General features: G+C 43.4%; 1 protein-coding gene across 4 annotated transcripts in view; it reads left to right on the top strand.

Moving 5' to 3' along the window:
• The window catches only part of LOC308291239 (scavenger receptor cysteine-rich type 1 protein M130-like), an 87,940-nt gene that overhangs the window by 18,328 nt on the left and 54,214 nt on the right, over positions 1-15,398 (top strand). For 2 of the 4 annotated variants that reach the window (XM_080733210.1, XM_080733209.1), the window contains exons 3-8: positions 303-326; positions 1,646-1,945; positions 3,976-4,281; positions 5,450-5,749; positions 6,279-6,362; positions 12,041-12,346. In XM_080733210.1, the coding sequence (XP_080589336.1) occupies positions 303-326; positions 1,646-1,945; positions 3,976-4,281; positions 5,450-5,749; positions 6,279-6,362; positions 12,041-12,346 (1,320 nt within the window). The remainder of the gene's footprint in view (positions 1-302; positions 327-1,645; positions 1,946-3,975; positions 4,282-5,449; positions 5,750-6,278; positions 6,363-12,040; positions 12,347-15,398) is intronic. The other 2 variants (XM_080733211.1, XM_080733212.1) reach the window with 2 other exon arrangements.

The raw sequence follows: 15,398 nt of genomic DNA, 5'->3' as shown, positions 1-15,398 counted from the left end.
TCAGACTCATTGATGTGATCATTTTATATGAGTATTTGTACATTGTGGTATTGATATCTGCTTTCACTCAGACTCATTGATGTGATCATTTTATATGAGTATTTGTACATTGTGGTATTGATATCTGCTTTCACTCAGACTCATTGATGTGATCATTTTATATGAGTATTTGTACATTGTGGTATTGATATGTGCTTTCACTCAGACTCATTGATGTGATCATTTTATATGAGTATTTGTACATTGTGGTATTGATATGTGCTTTCACTCAGACTCATTGATGTGATCATTTTTCTCTGCAGATCTCCAGGCTCTCCACACAACAGGTAAACAAACATCAAAACACATTTTTACTAAAACGTATTTTGGCCGTGATGGAGTTGAAATGCCTGATTTATACTTAGCTGTGCGCTGAAAATAGCAGATCTACAAGCTCACAAAGTGTTGCAGTGAGAGTGACACCTGCACACTAGAGCTGGGATACCCAACAGAAAACCTGCGGGGGCCGTCGGAACCCGTTGTTGTGCTGAAGGAAGCTCGCTGCTTGTTGTCTCCATGTTCCCCACTACTGGCCCTTGAATTGGACGTTTATTTAGCGATGGTTGTGCATGTGCACTGCAGTGCACTGTGCAAGCCTCGTCTGTCCAACACTCATTACCAAGTAAATCCTGGGTTATACGATGTCGTCACGGCGTGTTCCGTGACAAAAGTGGCTGATCTACAAGCTCACAATGCCTTGCATCTGCGACACGTTGTGAGCTTGCAGATCGGCTATTTTGCAATAGAAACTGTGCAAGCACCTATATTATTTAATAATCTACGGTTTAATTAAACGCAAGCCACAGTGTAGCTTAATAATCATAATAATCGTAAAACAAGCAGGCAAGCTGCATGCACTGCACATTAGAACAAGTTTGCTAGTCAGTCTGTGTAAATCAGTGGCTTTCTCAAAGAAAATTAAAAGAGGGGAAAAAGTGGTGGGAAATATAAGGGTTGTGCATCGGCACTGGTCGGACGCATTGTAACGTTTAATGGTCGGACGTCGATCAGGGCCGGACAAAAAACTGTCGGACACGTTTCGGAACGGACAGAAAAAATTGCCCCGATCCCAACTCTACTGCACACAACCAAACAGTCTTTGAGATCTACTGGATCTCTTCTCCATTAGTCCCTCTGTTGTCAAATTGTCAATATATTTAGTCATATTTTTAGTCATCATAGCTTAGTTTTTATTTGGTTCTGATGTAGTTTTCATCAGTGATACTGATAAATATAGTCCCTGAACATTTTTGGTCACAGTTTTAGTCGACAAAATTAACACTGCTGTGAGTTTCTACAGTATGAACTGAACTGTGATTCATGAACAGTTTTTTACTTGCTGTATTGGTTTTAATGTTGCTGCTTTTAATAGTGATGTTGCTATTGCACCGTGTTTAGTGAACATGTGCAATTGTTAGTGGATCAGTGCAATTGCTTTCTAGCACTATAGGTGTTATGTTGTGTAGTGTTTATTTCATCTATGTTATTTTATTTCAGTCTGCCATGACCAGGACCTGGGGAACACGTTTGGTTCTGTACTTGTATGGAATGACAATGAAACTCTTGTAACCTTTATTTAACTGTTTATTCTATTGGGTGTTTACAGAGTCTGATGATGTCAGGTTGGTGGGAGGAGCCAGACGTTGTACTGGTAAACTGGAGGTGAAACACCAGAGAGAATGGAGAACAGTGCGTCCTCATGGCTGGTACCAGAAGCATTCATCTGTAGTGTGTAGACAACTGGGATGTGGATCTGCTCTTTCTACAGAACAGAGAGATGGTTCTACACGTCAACCTACATGGTGGATGAGATATAATAGCTGTGCTGGTTCTGAACATTTACTGAATGAGTGTGGAGTAATGAAGTCTGGAACTTCCTCCTGGAGTCTGGAGCTGATCTGTTCAGGTAACAAACAATGACTTCAACAATGACACTAATCTATACTGTCTGTCCCTCTCTGTCCGTCTGTCCTTCCATCTCTCTGTCTGTCCACTCTAACTGCCCACCAAAATGAATTGGTGATGTGGAGGCACAAAACAGACTGTGTGTGTGTGTGTGTGTGTGTGTGTGTGTGTGTGTGTGTGTGTGTGTGTGTGTGTGTGTGTGTGTGTGCGTGCGTGCGTGCGTGCGTGCGTGCGTGCGTGCGTGCGTGCGCGCGCGCGCGCGCGCGTGTGTGTGTGTGTGTGTGTTCAAATATTGTCCATAGGATCATAGTTTGTTCTTACATGTAGAGAGAGAGAGAGAGAGAGAGAGAGAGAGAGAGAGAGAGAGAGAGAGAGACAGACAGACAGACAGACAGACAGACAGACAGACAGACAGAGAAGGAGGTAAAGATGATAAATCAGTGCTTTCAGATCATTCATGTTCAGTATTTTATTATTGTGGCCAAAGCTGGTGGAATGTTAGACACCACATTATTCTAATCACACAGAACAGGAACACTTCACCACTTTTCAACCACTTTTTAACATCTCAGTTCAGATGCTGTATTTGTTCTGCAGAGCTTTAAGTTTGTCTTCCAATTCTAATTCACTGATTGGTTAATATCCCTGAACACATAAAGGCGACATTCACACAGGCACGTTTTATGACGATTAAAACGAATCCTATAACGTATTGTTGGAAAATACACAACGGTTGGGCATGTGTGAAGACGCATCCGTATTCTTTTTCGAATAAAAGAAACGAATGCAAATCCACAAAAAAACGGTGGTTTCGATGCGCTACCGCAAACGCTTCCCTGTTGGTGTGAATCCATCCGTCTCAAATACAGGCAATGAAACATTGTGGTAGGCTATATAGAGCCATGTGCGGGTAAATCCATAGTTATTTATAAAAGGTTAAATCCCCCGTCTGTTCTCATTAGATTTCTGACGATTCTGGCCGCCTCCTCCCCTCATTGATTTCTGATCACCGCTCCCTCGATCGCACATGGTGTATTATTTGTGAGGAGTTGTTGCTCACAGTTAGATAAAAGGAAAGTGCCACAGGAGTCACTTGTATAGCTCTATATCATATATAGGCTATAGGCATAATAGGCTTATAATATATAGGCCGATGTGTGGGTCTCTCGCGCGCGCAGCTCTGTGCCAAATCGTGTCCAAATGGAGACGCTTTCATGCGCGGAGCGCAAAGAGGGAGCCAGCGGAGGGCGAGACGAGGGTCAGAGAGAAAGAGAGAGAGAGAGAGAGAGAGAGAGAGAGAGACGTTGACGCTCTACTCTTCGTAGATATTCATATCTTGCTAATGTATTTGCTGTCTGGTTTATTGCTGGTAGATTTTGGGAGTCCCTCCGCCCTCCGCTGGTTTTATTTTGTGATCGCTCGTTGACGACCTTCGACCGCAGATAAATCGGCTAACGCCTGCGCGGCAAATTTTGCAGGGGTCCTGTGGTTACATTGTGAGTTGAACTTGAAGAATTGGGAGATGGAGGAGGCATTATTATGCAGCTTGGATACTGTATGTCCCGTGGACAGACGTGGACTCAGTGATTCCTTGTTTCGGATGATAATGTGCAGTGTGAGGGCAAACGTATCAATTAAATATGCAAGAATGTGACAACTTCACCCCTCCCATTCGCACGACTAAACCGAATTATATTATGAGAATGTGGCCAAAGACATTAAGCATCTGTGTTATTTTGTATTTTAAACATGTTTATACTTTGGATATTGCAAAAATAGCAGATCCACAAGCTCATGGCGTTGCACGTGATAGGTAAGATCTCTGTAAAATAATCATAGCTATTTGAACTGGGGACCCCCAAAATAATGATATTCCAACTGGGAACCCCCTAAAATGGCACAAAATGACGCACTATGAGTTTTTGGATAATCACATGACAACACATCTCTCTCTCTCTCTCTCTCTCTCTCTCTCTCTCTCTCTCTCTCTCTCTCTCTCTCTCTCTCTCTCTCTCTCTCTACTCTCTCCAGAGTCAGTGAGGTTGGTGAATGGGACTGGTTTGTGTTCAGGCAGAGTGGTGGTGAAGTCTGATCAGTCGTGGCTCTCAGTGTGTGAAGGTGACTTTGACCAGCAGGATGCAGAGGTGGCCTGTAGGGAGTTTGGCTGTGGGCCTCCTTCAGTCCTCCAGGGGGCGCTCTATGGAGAAGGGAAGGCTCCCATGTGGACCAAAGAGTTCCAGTGTGAAGGCAGTGAGTCTGTTCTCCTGGACTGTAGAACCTCAGACTCAACTAGAAACACCTGCTCACCTGACAAGACTGTTGGACTCACCTGCTCAGGTAAACCACAAACTACACTATAGCTTTGATTAGTAGTTTACAGTCAAAGTAATGTTACTGACCCTGATCCAACCTCTGACCCAAACCCCCACCCCTCCAGGGGGCGCTACCACCCCTCCAGTTAGGTGAATGTTACCTTACTGCTACTTCCACCACATTTGATTTTGACCTGATTTTGACCCGGTTAAGTGTCTTTTGAATCCTTCTAAGGTTTTTTGAAAAACCTATGTTTCTATGTTAGCGGTTCTCAAACTTTTTCATTCGAAGGATTCCCAAAATGATATGTAATTGGCCACAGACCCCCATCTCAAAATATTTCGTTCCAGGGACCCCCCAGAAGCAACATTTGAGTTACAAATGTTCGCTTAAAAAATACATATATTCAAAGATTTGCAAACATTTTCATGACTTTTCAGAAATAGCAGATCTACAAGGTCGCTGTCACCAGATCCCAGCGTTGCTCCCCCAGCACCGCTCCTGTAAAGAAAAGAGTAAATCAGTCTTCACAGTGAAATAGAATAAAAGTGTTTCTATTCTACTTGGTCAGGGTTAATGAGCTGCTGTCTGCCAATGTGCCCAGTTGTACCAAACAAACAAATAAACCCAAAACAACAAATACAAATAATAAACAAATGAAACAAACCACTGGGTGACAATAGATAACCCTATTATTACAAGCAACTGCCGGGGAATCCCGTCCACGTTGGTGAGAGCAGAGCGCACCGTTCACACTGCTACAGCGGTGGAAACCAGGTAGGAAAAACTGAAATATAAATTAAGCCCAGGTTTATATTCTGGTGAAAACACCTGAATAAACAACGCTGAACAGAGCAGAGGGAGGACCCCAACTTACCTTGTGTGTGGCCGTTTGTTCCTCACATCAAGGCAGACACACACACACACACACACACACACACACACACACACACACACACACACACACACACACACACACACACACACACACACACACACACACACACACACACACACACACACACACACACACACACACACACACACAGTAGTGTTTAGTTCATCTATGTTATTTTATTTCAGTCTGCCATGACCAGGACCTGGGGAACACGTTTGGTTCTGTACTTGTATGGAATGACAATAAAACTCTTTGAACCTTTATTGAACTGTTTATTCAATTGTGTGTTTACAGAGCCTGATGATGTCAGGTTGGTGGGAGGAGCCAGACGCTGTACTGGTAAACTGGAGGTGAAACGCCGGAGAGAATGGAGAACAGTGGGTCCTCTTTACTGGAACCAGGAGGCTTCATCTGTAGTGTGTAGACAACTGGGATGTGGATCTGCTGTTTCTACAGAGAGGAGACCTGGTTCTACACGTCAACCTACATGGTTTATGTATAATAATAACTGTGTTGGTTCTGAACATTCAGTGAGGGAGTGTACAGTATGGGGGTCTAGTACTGACTCCTCCAGTCTGGAGCTGATCTGTTCAGGTAACAAACAATGACTTCAACAATGACACTAATCTATACTGTCTGTCTGTCTGTCTGTCTGTCTGTCTGTGTGTGTGTGTGTGTGTGTGTGTGTGTGTGTGTGTGTGTGTGTGTGTGTGTGTGTGTGTGTGTGTGTGTGTGTGTGTGTGTGTGTGTGTGTGTGTGTGTGTGTGTGTGTGTGTGCGTGCGCGCGCTGTTCAAATATTGTCCATAGCAGGGCTCCAGACTAAGGGACTCCTGACGTCATGAAACACACAGAAACTAAATATGATGTAAACAGAATGGTTAAAAAGTTACCACAGGGAGTGTTATCATCCTTTCAGGTAGAACTTAACACGCTGTGCTATTTGAAGGGGTTCATTTACACAGCAGTAAGAGGCTGAGAACAGACAATCTGGGTTACAGCGGCTCCAACAGAGCCGATCTACAAGCTGTGGCAGCTTATTTTCTCCAATAATGGTCTTTTAATTAACTCTCAATAACAACAAGGTCCGCTCGTCTCAAATAAATAACTTCTTCTCCGCTACAGTTCATCTGATTCTGAACCAAAACAACGACGCGAGCCGTGAAGCAGACTGCACTGCATGCCATGTAGAGAGCCTTCCATTAACTAGTAATTATTTTCTTCATTTATGAGGCTATAAAATGTTATTGAATGATTCATTCATGCATTTCCAGCAATTATTGAAAAGGTTAAAGGGTCCCAATCAAATATGTGCAGTGTCACATGTTAACTTTAAATTGTCACATGACCAGAGCTGTTTACTTCCTGTCTGCACCAAGAGGAGAGGATGGAAGCATCAAAGCCCCAAAAGAAAATGTTAGTAAAGTATCTTAACATAAAGATAGGACCATGATTTTTGGTACACGTCTTCTTTAAGATGTCTAGTATTGGTGTATGCCTTTGCAATTACTCAAATGTGTTCAGTGTGGTCATAAAACGAACAAACATATCGACGGCAACAATAGTGACCGGTGGGATAATACATTAGCAACTACTGTAGCTATACACATACTAATACACATAGCAAATTATTCTCTTTCTGCTGCTTTCTTTTACTTTAACTGGTGAATTCCCGGGGACCACCGACTCCTGGTGCTCCAGAATGGATGCAAAAGTGGTTGCGCCCCCTAGTGGAGGACCCCCGCCACTGCAGCACACATAAAATGCCTGCAGCGCACATAAAATGCCGTAACTCAGGCTAGGAGCGTACAGGAGAGCTGGGGCCGGTACCCACACGTCCGCCTCGGCGGCGCGGAGACAGCCGTGCGTAGAGCGCCACCTTGTGGCGGACCCCGCCACTGCAGCCCGCTAAAAAGGCCGTAACTCACCCCCCCCCCCCCGCCCCCGAGCCACCTGACGGTCGCTTATCTCCCAATTATTGAGTCTTACTGGTATGTTGGATGAAAATTAGCTCCCAGACAAGGCATTCAACATTGCAGTGTCTCAAAGTGAGAAAGATGCTGTCCTCAGTGATTGTGATAGTGATGTGTGATGGACTATTAGGGGCAAACAGGTTATTAGGGGCAAGCCAGGCTGTTGAATGCACGTGCTGAATTTATGCAAGTAGATGAGTGGAACGATGACTTACTAGTAAAACGCCTAAGGGCGACAAGCGACCTTGCCATGAAGGGTGAGGTCACGCCATGTCTTGGCCATCTGACCAGTTATGTACGTATATTGGACCAGTTACCCATATATGGAGACCCCTGGTACCCATATATGGAGATCCTTGTACTGTATATGCTGTGAGACCCCAAACATGCTTATACTCAGTTATTGTCTCCACCAGCCGAAGGCTGAGGGAGAGTATGTTTTCCCCTCCGTCCGTCCGTCCGTCCGTCCGTCCGTGCGTCCGTGCGTGCGTCCGTGCGTCCGTGCGTCCTCGCAGTTTGTGAACAGCTAATCTCAGTCACCGTTGGCCCGATCGCTGCCAAACTGAGCACACACACTCCCTGGATGCCAATCTAGAACCTCTGCCCCACATTTTTCAAATCAGCCTCATGATGGCACTATAACAGGCCGATTTGTGCGGCCTGGTTGTTACCAGCTAATCTCCGGCACCGTTGGCCCGATCGCTGCCAAACTGAGCACACACACTCCCTGGATGCTAATTCAGAACCTCTGCCTCAGCCTCATGGTGGCGCTATAACAGGCCGATTTGTGTGGCCTGGTGGAGACCTGTGCTCGGAAGAGCACTGCTTCTAGTTTGTTATGTGAAAGTCCTATGAAGTCTATGACATCTGACATCATACATACAATCCCTTTTATGCCCATATATGGAGATCCCTGTCTGTAGAACCAGCCACACAGATGGTGGTAGGTAAGTAAGTAGTAAGATGAGGGATGCAGTATGGTGGATGGTAAGTACTGTAGGTAGTTAGATGATGGATACGGTATGGTGGTTGGTAGTTAATAGATGAAGGACACTGTATGGTGGTAGGTAGTAGATGAGGGATGCAATATGTTGGTGGGAAGGTACTGTAGTTAGATGAGGGATGATGGTAGTAGGTAGGTAGACCATACTGCTGTGGTGGTTGGTAGGTAGATAGTTAGATTAGGGATGCAGTATGGAGGTACATTGCTAGATGATGGATGCAGTAAGGTGATAGGTAGGTAGTTAGATGATGAATGCAGTATGTTAGGTAGGTAGGTAGGTAGGTATGATAATGATAATGATAGTTACCTACTCCTCCCGCGGGGAAAATCGGGTATCGCAGCCCAACCCAGCTGCTTTTTTTTTCAGCTTAACCCAGCTGAACCCTTATGAGGCAGCCCACAAGGAGCGCAAGGGGGGGAGCAGTGATAGCTGGAGCGGGGGATCGTACCTGCGACCTCTGGGGTCTCCGGAGTCCTAGGTATGGACACTAACCACTCAGCCATCACTGCTAGGTAGGTAGGTAGGTAGGTAGGTAGGTCGGTAGGTAGGTAGGTGATAGATGCTGTAAGGTGGTAGGTATGTAGTTAGATGATGGATGCAGTTTGGTGGTAGGTAGGTATGTACAGTAGGTAGATGAGGGATTCATTATGGTGGTAGGTAGGTAGGTAGTTAGATGATGGATGCAATATGGTGGTAAGAGGGTAGTTAGATGAGCGATGCAGTGTGGTGTGGTATAGTTAGATGAGGGATGCAATATGGTGATTGGTATGTATGTAGGTGGTTAGATGAAGGGATGCTGTATGGTGGTAGGTAGGTAGTTGTATGAGGGCTGCAGTATGGTGGTAGGTAGGTAGTTAGATAAGGGACCCAGTATGGTGGTAGATACTGTAGGTCTTTAAATGAAGGATGCACTATCATGGTATGTAGATAGTTAGATGGTGGATGGTTGAAACAGCAGTTTTTTATGAAAAACGGCACATCATGTCCGTGTCTGTCCGTCCGTCACGCTTTTTTACGGTGTATGGGTTTGACGCTCTGACATCATGCTGACTCTCACACACTGACATCACGCTCTGACATCATTGTGTGTGATGTCAGGGGAACCAAATCCCTTTTATGCCCATATATGGAGATATGGAGATCCCTGTGATGCCAGGGGAACCAAATCCTCTTTATTGATGATGTCATCAATATTAAGCCCATATCTGTTAATATCTATGGGTACCAGGGGTCTGGTCCGATATACTGTATATCAGTGGCCAGATGACCAATATATGGTGCGACCTCGCCCTTTAGGGCGAGGTCGCTTTTCACCCTTAGTTTAATGAGGGATGCAGTATGGTGGTAGGTAGGTAGTTATGGCCTTTGGTGTAAGATTTTCACTTTCTAGGATAACTATATCTATATACTCTTTAAAAGGTTGATACAACACATTATCCCACCGGTCACAATTGTGACCGGTCATAAAACACACCTTTTCACCTACTTTTTCATGAAAATTTCCAAAAAATATGATTGATTATTTCAAAGGGTTACTAATGACACAATATTTGAATATTCTTATGTCTGGGAAAAATTCGGGATTAAACGGGTTAATCATGCTTATTCTGTACGGCTGTGTTGTGTGCAATGTGCGCTGACTGAGCCATATGATCTAAAAGCCCTCAAAGCCCAGAGGATGCGACGAGTTGTAGGCTTGTAGATTAGTCCTGTTCAAGAGTCGTGCATGGTTCTTTACTGTATGTGACATCCACACCCACTCACACCAGCAAACTGTCTGGCAATCAGAGTTTTAGTTGCCACAAATGATAGATCACTGATATGACAGTATAAAAATAGAAAGGATTGCCTGGCCAATTTCACCAGCATTAATAATAATAGTATAATAATAATAATAATATAATATTATACAAATACATATATTTTTAATACATATGTATTTTTGGGATGGATTACATTAATTTGGAATTTGTCTTTTGGAATGTTGGTGAATGTTGGTCCATATTTGCACTTACATGGAGAGAGAGAGATAGAGAGAGATTTTTATTTAAAAAATGCCTTTATATTATTGCATGATTTACAACCTCATTGACCAATCAAAACACAGAGCTGAAATATCCTTCATTAAAAAGAGAGAATGAACTCCCCCTGCTCCCCCAGCGTACACAGAACCCCTCCCACAGTCCACCGTGAGTTCAAACCCTCCATTATTACGCATTTTTTAGTGCTTTAATTATTGAAAAATAGCAGATCTACAAGCTCACCAAGTGCCGCGCTGCGAGCTTGTAGATCTGCTATTTTTGAAGAATTGTGATTTATTTTGTCAGTACAACTTTTTCATGTGAAGGACCCCCCAAAATGAAATGTATTTGGCCACGGACGCCCATCTCAAGATATTTAGTTCAGTTCCAGGGACACACTCCCCCCCCCCCCAGAAGCAAAACTTGAGTTACAAATGTTCGTACATATATTCAAAGATTTGCACACATTTTCACGACTTTTCAAAAATAGCAGATCTACAAGCTTGCAGCGCGGTACTCGGTGTCGCGCTGTGAGCTTGTATATCTGCTATATTTTAATAGCTAAAGTATAAAATAATTAAGGCCCCTCCACCTTGGGCCCTAGTAACTCAGTCCCACTTTCCCCCCCTTGTGACGCCCCTGAATGCACTCGCTCTTCTGCAGAATATTGCGCGGTGACTCGCGGTCTATATTCTTCTTTGAATAGACTGGTGCTTTTCAAGTTCAACCAGTGGTCCCCACACCAGTGGTCCCCGGGGGCGTTGGTAACCAAATGGACCCTTACAGAAGTATGCGTAAAAAGAAACCAAATGGATATCATTTTACCCTTACAGTTAAGATCTTTATAAGGGTCCATTTGGTTACCATTTGGTTCTTTAGCTGGGGACCACCTGGAACTCCCTCAAGGACCACGGGTGGTCTCCGGACCACTGGTTGAGAACCACTGTCCATGTCTGGAAGTGCAGCAAGGATTTCATTGTACTGTAAGTCAGTCCCATATGAAGATAAAACTAAATAGCATCAAACATTTCTTTCCTGAAACAAGGATTTTTTATTATATCAAGAAAACGTTTTAATAAAGTGATTGAATTGATTTAATTATATCAAGAAAATGTTTTAATAAAGTGATTGAATGATTTAATGATATCATTTTAGGATTTTGTTTATTCAGGTTAATAAAGCATTGCTACACTATATATAGCATTCCTACGCTTTGAAAATATATTTTGCAGCTGGTCCCTTCCAGGGCTCTGTAACACATTAACACATTCACCACCGAGGCGTATAAACTGTACACGTTTGATCAAATCCAACAATTCCACATGCTGGTCACATGGTGTGATCTGTGGGACGTCCAAATAAGGTCAAAACAATGAAAAACCCTGGCAGAGGAGGATGAATGAATTCATTAATACCTGGCAGTGAAAGGGTTAAGCATCTGTGTTATTTTAGAAACATGTTTTAAACTTGTTTACACTTTGGATATTCAAAAATAGCAGATCTACAAGCTCATAGTGCGGCATGAGGTAACGCTCTATGAACTTCTAAATCTGCTATTTTTGAAAATCATGAATGTTTGCAAATCTTTGAATATTATAATATTTTACGAGAACAGTTTGTGGTGTTTCTATCTTTTCTGTCTTGAGTTTTCAGTTGGTTTTCACGAACTGTTTAGTGTTTAAACTCTGGTGTTGGTCAGCATCACGAGTTCACAGCTCTCATAAGGAACTGGGGACCCCCAATAGAATCATATTTGAACTGGGGACCCACCAAAATAATTACATTTCAACTGGCGAACTCCTAAAATTGCACAAAATGACGCGCTATGGGTTTTTGGTTGATCACCTCTCTCTCTCTCTCTCTCTCTCTCTCTCTCTCTCTCTCTCCAGAGTCAGTGAGGTTGGTGAATGGTCCTGGTTTGTGTTCAGGCAGAGTGGAGGTGAAGTCTGATCAGTCGTGGCTCTCAGTGTGTGAAGGTGACTTTGACCAGCAGGATGCAGAGGTGGTCTGTAGGGAGATTGGCTGTGGGGCTCCTTCAGTCCTCCAGGGGGCGCTCTATGGAGAAGGGAAGGCTCCCATGTGGACCAAAGAGTTCCAGTGTGAAGGCAGTGAGTCTGTTCTCCTGGACTGTAGAACCTCAGACTCAACTAGAAACACCTGCTCACCTGACAAGACTGTTGGACTCACCTGCTCAGGTAAACCACAAACTACACTATAGCTTTGATTAGTAGTTTACAGTCAAAGTAATGTTACTGACCCTGATCCAACCTCTGACCCCCCTCCAGGGGGCGCTACCACCCCTCCAGTTAGGTGAAGGTTACCTTACTGCTACTTCCACCACTTTATCCATTATCTATTATGGACAAGCTCATCTGAAAGGATCTATTTTCACTAGTTATAAGTGATCTCACTGGTCAGAGCCCCAGGCAGGTGTGACAGGGTGGTATAAGGCAGCACTCGTTATTTATTGAAGGGGGTTATAGGAGCAAATATATAAGCTCTGATATAAAATGCCATGACCCTCCCTCTCAATTGGGGAGAAAATCAATGACCCTCCCCAGGCATTAAAAAAAAAAGATGACCCTCCCCTAACAACATGACATTTACCACAGTAAAATTATGCCTAAAACCTTAACTTATAGGGCCGTCGAGACGATTAATCATCATACAAAATAATTGCGATTGACAAATAATTAATTATATAATTCCAGTTCACTGCAGGTCATTTCAATTAAGCTCTCATTCCAGTCAGCTGGTGTGAACGATAAAATGACAGTTGCAGTTGTGAATGAAAACGTAGTCCTGTGCTTTCTTATTGTCCTCACCTCAAATTAAATGCTGGATTATTTACTTTTCTTCAAATTGACTGGATCCAACTTGGATCACACAAGGTAACATCCAGGTCTTTATCCATCACAATCAAACAAAGTAGCCTAATCACTCAAACCTATATGTGTGAGTGATCAAGTTTAACATCTTAATGAAGAAGGTAGAGACAGACAGTGCACTGTGAGATGAGACCTTTTTGCTTTTGGACAGATGCAACATCTCTTGCGTGCGCTCTCTCTCGTGCGCTCTCTCTCTTTTTTTCTCACACACACACACACACACACACACACACACACACACACACACACACACACACACACACACACACACACACACACACACACACACACACACACACAGCCTTTCGGACTTTAAAGAGGTGGTGCCATGATCCCCCCCCCCCCCCCCTCTAAAACATGATTATCAGTTATTATGATTATACTAGAGGAAGATTTTTTCCAAAAAAGTATACAGAAAGAGTTAAAATTGGGTTTTTATGTGGCCACACCCCCAGTTCATTAAGTATGCATGGATGGCATAGTGGGTGGTGACCCAGCTGATATAGCCACACCCCACAGTGTTGGGTGAATGGCAATTGGGGAGGAGTTGATACTGTGACACCCTTAGTATCTGTGTTTTTTAACTGACACTTTTGGCCACAAGGTGGCAGCCTCCAAGAGAAAACAAACAAATACTAAGAGAATACATCATTTTTCCAAAAAAAAAAAAACACATCAGGGGGTCTAATGAAGTACTTTCAACCTCCTAGACACATGAAAAACAGAAAAAGTACAAAACTATGGCACCACCTCTTTAAGGACTTTAAGGCCATCGGAAAATCACCACACGCCCGAACATAATTATTGTCTATTTCCCCCCACTTCATTAGCCTATGATAGCTTTGATAATCCACATACTGTAGGCCTACTGCTTAATGAAGAAAATGATCAATTTAATTGCTTTTTGAACATCAAGAAAGTGTAAAATGTTAGCGAGGGACTAGTGGAAAATTGATCAACCCAGTTGCGTTAGGGTGTTGCGCTCTGAAAATAGCAGATCTACAAGCTCAGAATGCATCACGTTGACGGGCTAGACCAGGCCAGCTGCTGTTGGACTGTCTACTGCCGTTTTATTTCCCAGTTCAGCGTATTGTTTTGGGCGGTGGATCTGTAGATGTGTTGTATCTGCGACGCAGGCCGTTGCCTGCTGCTGCTACTTGTGCGTGCGGCTGTGCCACAGTGCCAGGGACGTGCAGAGAATGTTAGAGAGGCAGGGGGCTGACATTTCTAAAAGAGGGCAATTCATTCAACCTAAGATGCTGCATTCAAGTTCAGGAGCTGCGTTCAGGTAGGCCTATGGCACGGAAAAGGGCGTTTGCATTTCTTTCACCATAGTAAAAACTGCATTCATGGTCTGGAGAACCTGAGGGCACTTTTTACAGAAGGATAAAAGGGCGGGGGCTCAAGCCCCCTTTGATGTCTATGTGTATTGTAGTGTGACTGTGAATGCGTCTCTCGCAGGTCTCTCGCACAGCGGGACACAACCCAATAATCTTCAAGACTGAGGATCGTTTGTGTAGTGTAAATGCTCATATGATCCGATTAAATAATCATGAAATCTGGTCGTGCACAAACTTTTGAGAGGGTCTCTCCGCTCCGTGCTCATTCAAGCACTGATTGAGAGACTGAAGTTCCGCACTTCTGTGAAGCGCGTCAGGATAGCATAGCTCGGTTGTACCATTGAAGAGAAAGCAGAGGGGGGTATCATTGACTATTGTATTTTACCACAGCGTTCCTTAATTAAATAATAGTATTATTGAAAGGAACACTGTAGTAAAATATATATAGGCCTATAAAAACCTGGACTATTTTTAATTCAAAATCGCATGACCCTCCCCGAGACTCAAATTAAAATAGCATCACCCTCCCTGAGATTAAAATATAAATAGCATCACCCTCCCCTAAAATACTCCAGGGGGGAGGGGGTCAGAATTAACGATACGTCCCTAATTATTATAATAATCTACAGTAATAGCCAGACTACGCCACCTGGGGAATTGCACCCCAGGAAATATTTGGAAAAACTAATTTAACTATTACACTCTTTTACAAAAGTGAATCCTCACACAGGTTCGTTTTACAATAATTGGCAGAAACGTAGTTTTAACCAAAGTACAAAAAAGTGTTTAAATTAATATAATCTCTTAATATAATCATCATCAATATCATCATCATCATCATCATCATCATCATCATAAAAACAATGGCATTAATAAGAATTAATGCATCCAAGGGTTAAAAGTCAATTACAGCCGTGAGCACCAATAAGCATACAGAGACTATACAGGACAGCACTGGGGGAAAAGGAGAGCTGGGTTGGCTGACCCACCCAGGACATGGCAACCCCATTCACAGCAAA

The sequence above is a fragment of the Nannobrachium achirus genome (assembly GCF_963921795.1).
Source record: "Nannobrachium achirus genome assembly, chromosome: 9".
Taxonomy (NCBI): Eukaryota; Metazoa; Chordata; class Actinopteri; order Myctophiformes; family Myctophidae; genus Nannobrachium; species Nannobrachium achirus.
The sequence above is the reverse complement of the archived record's forward strand: the minus strand, read 5'-3'. Positions and strand labels throughout refer to the sequence as shown.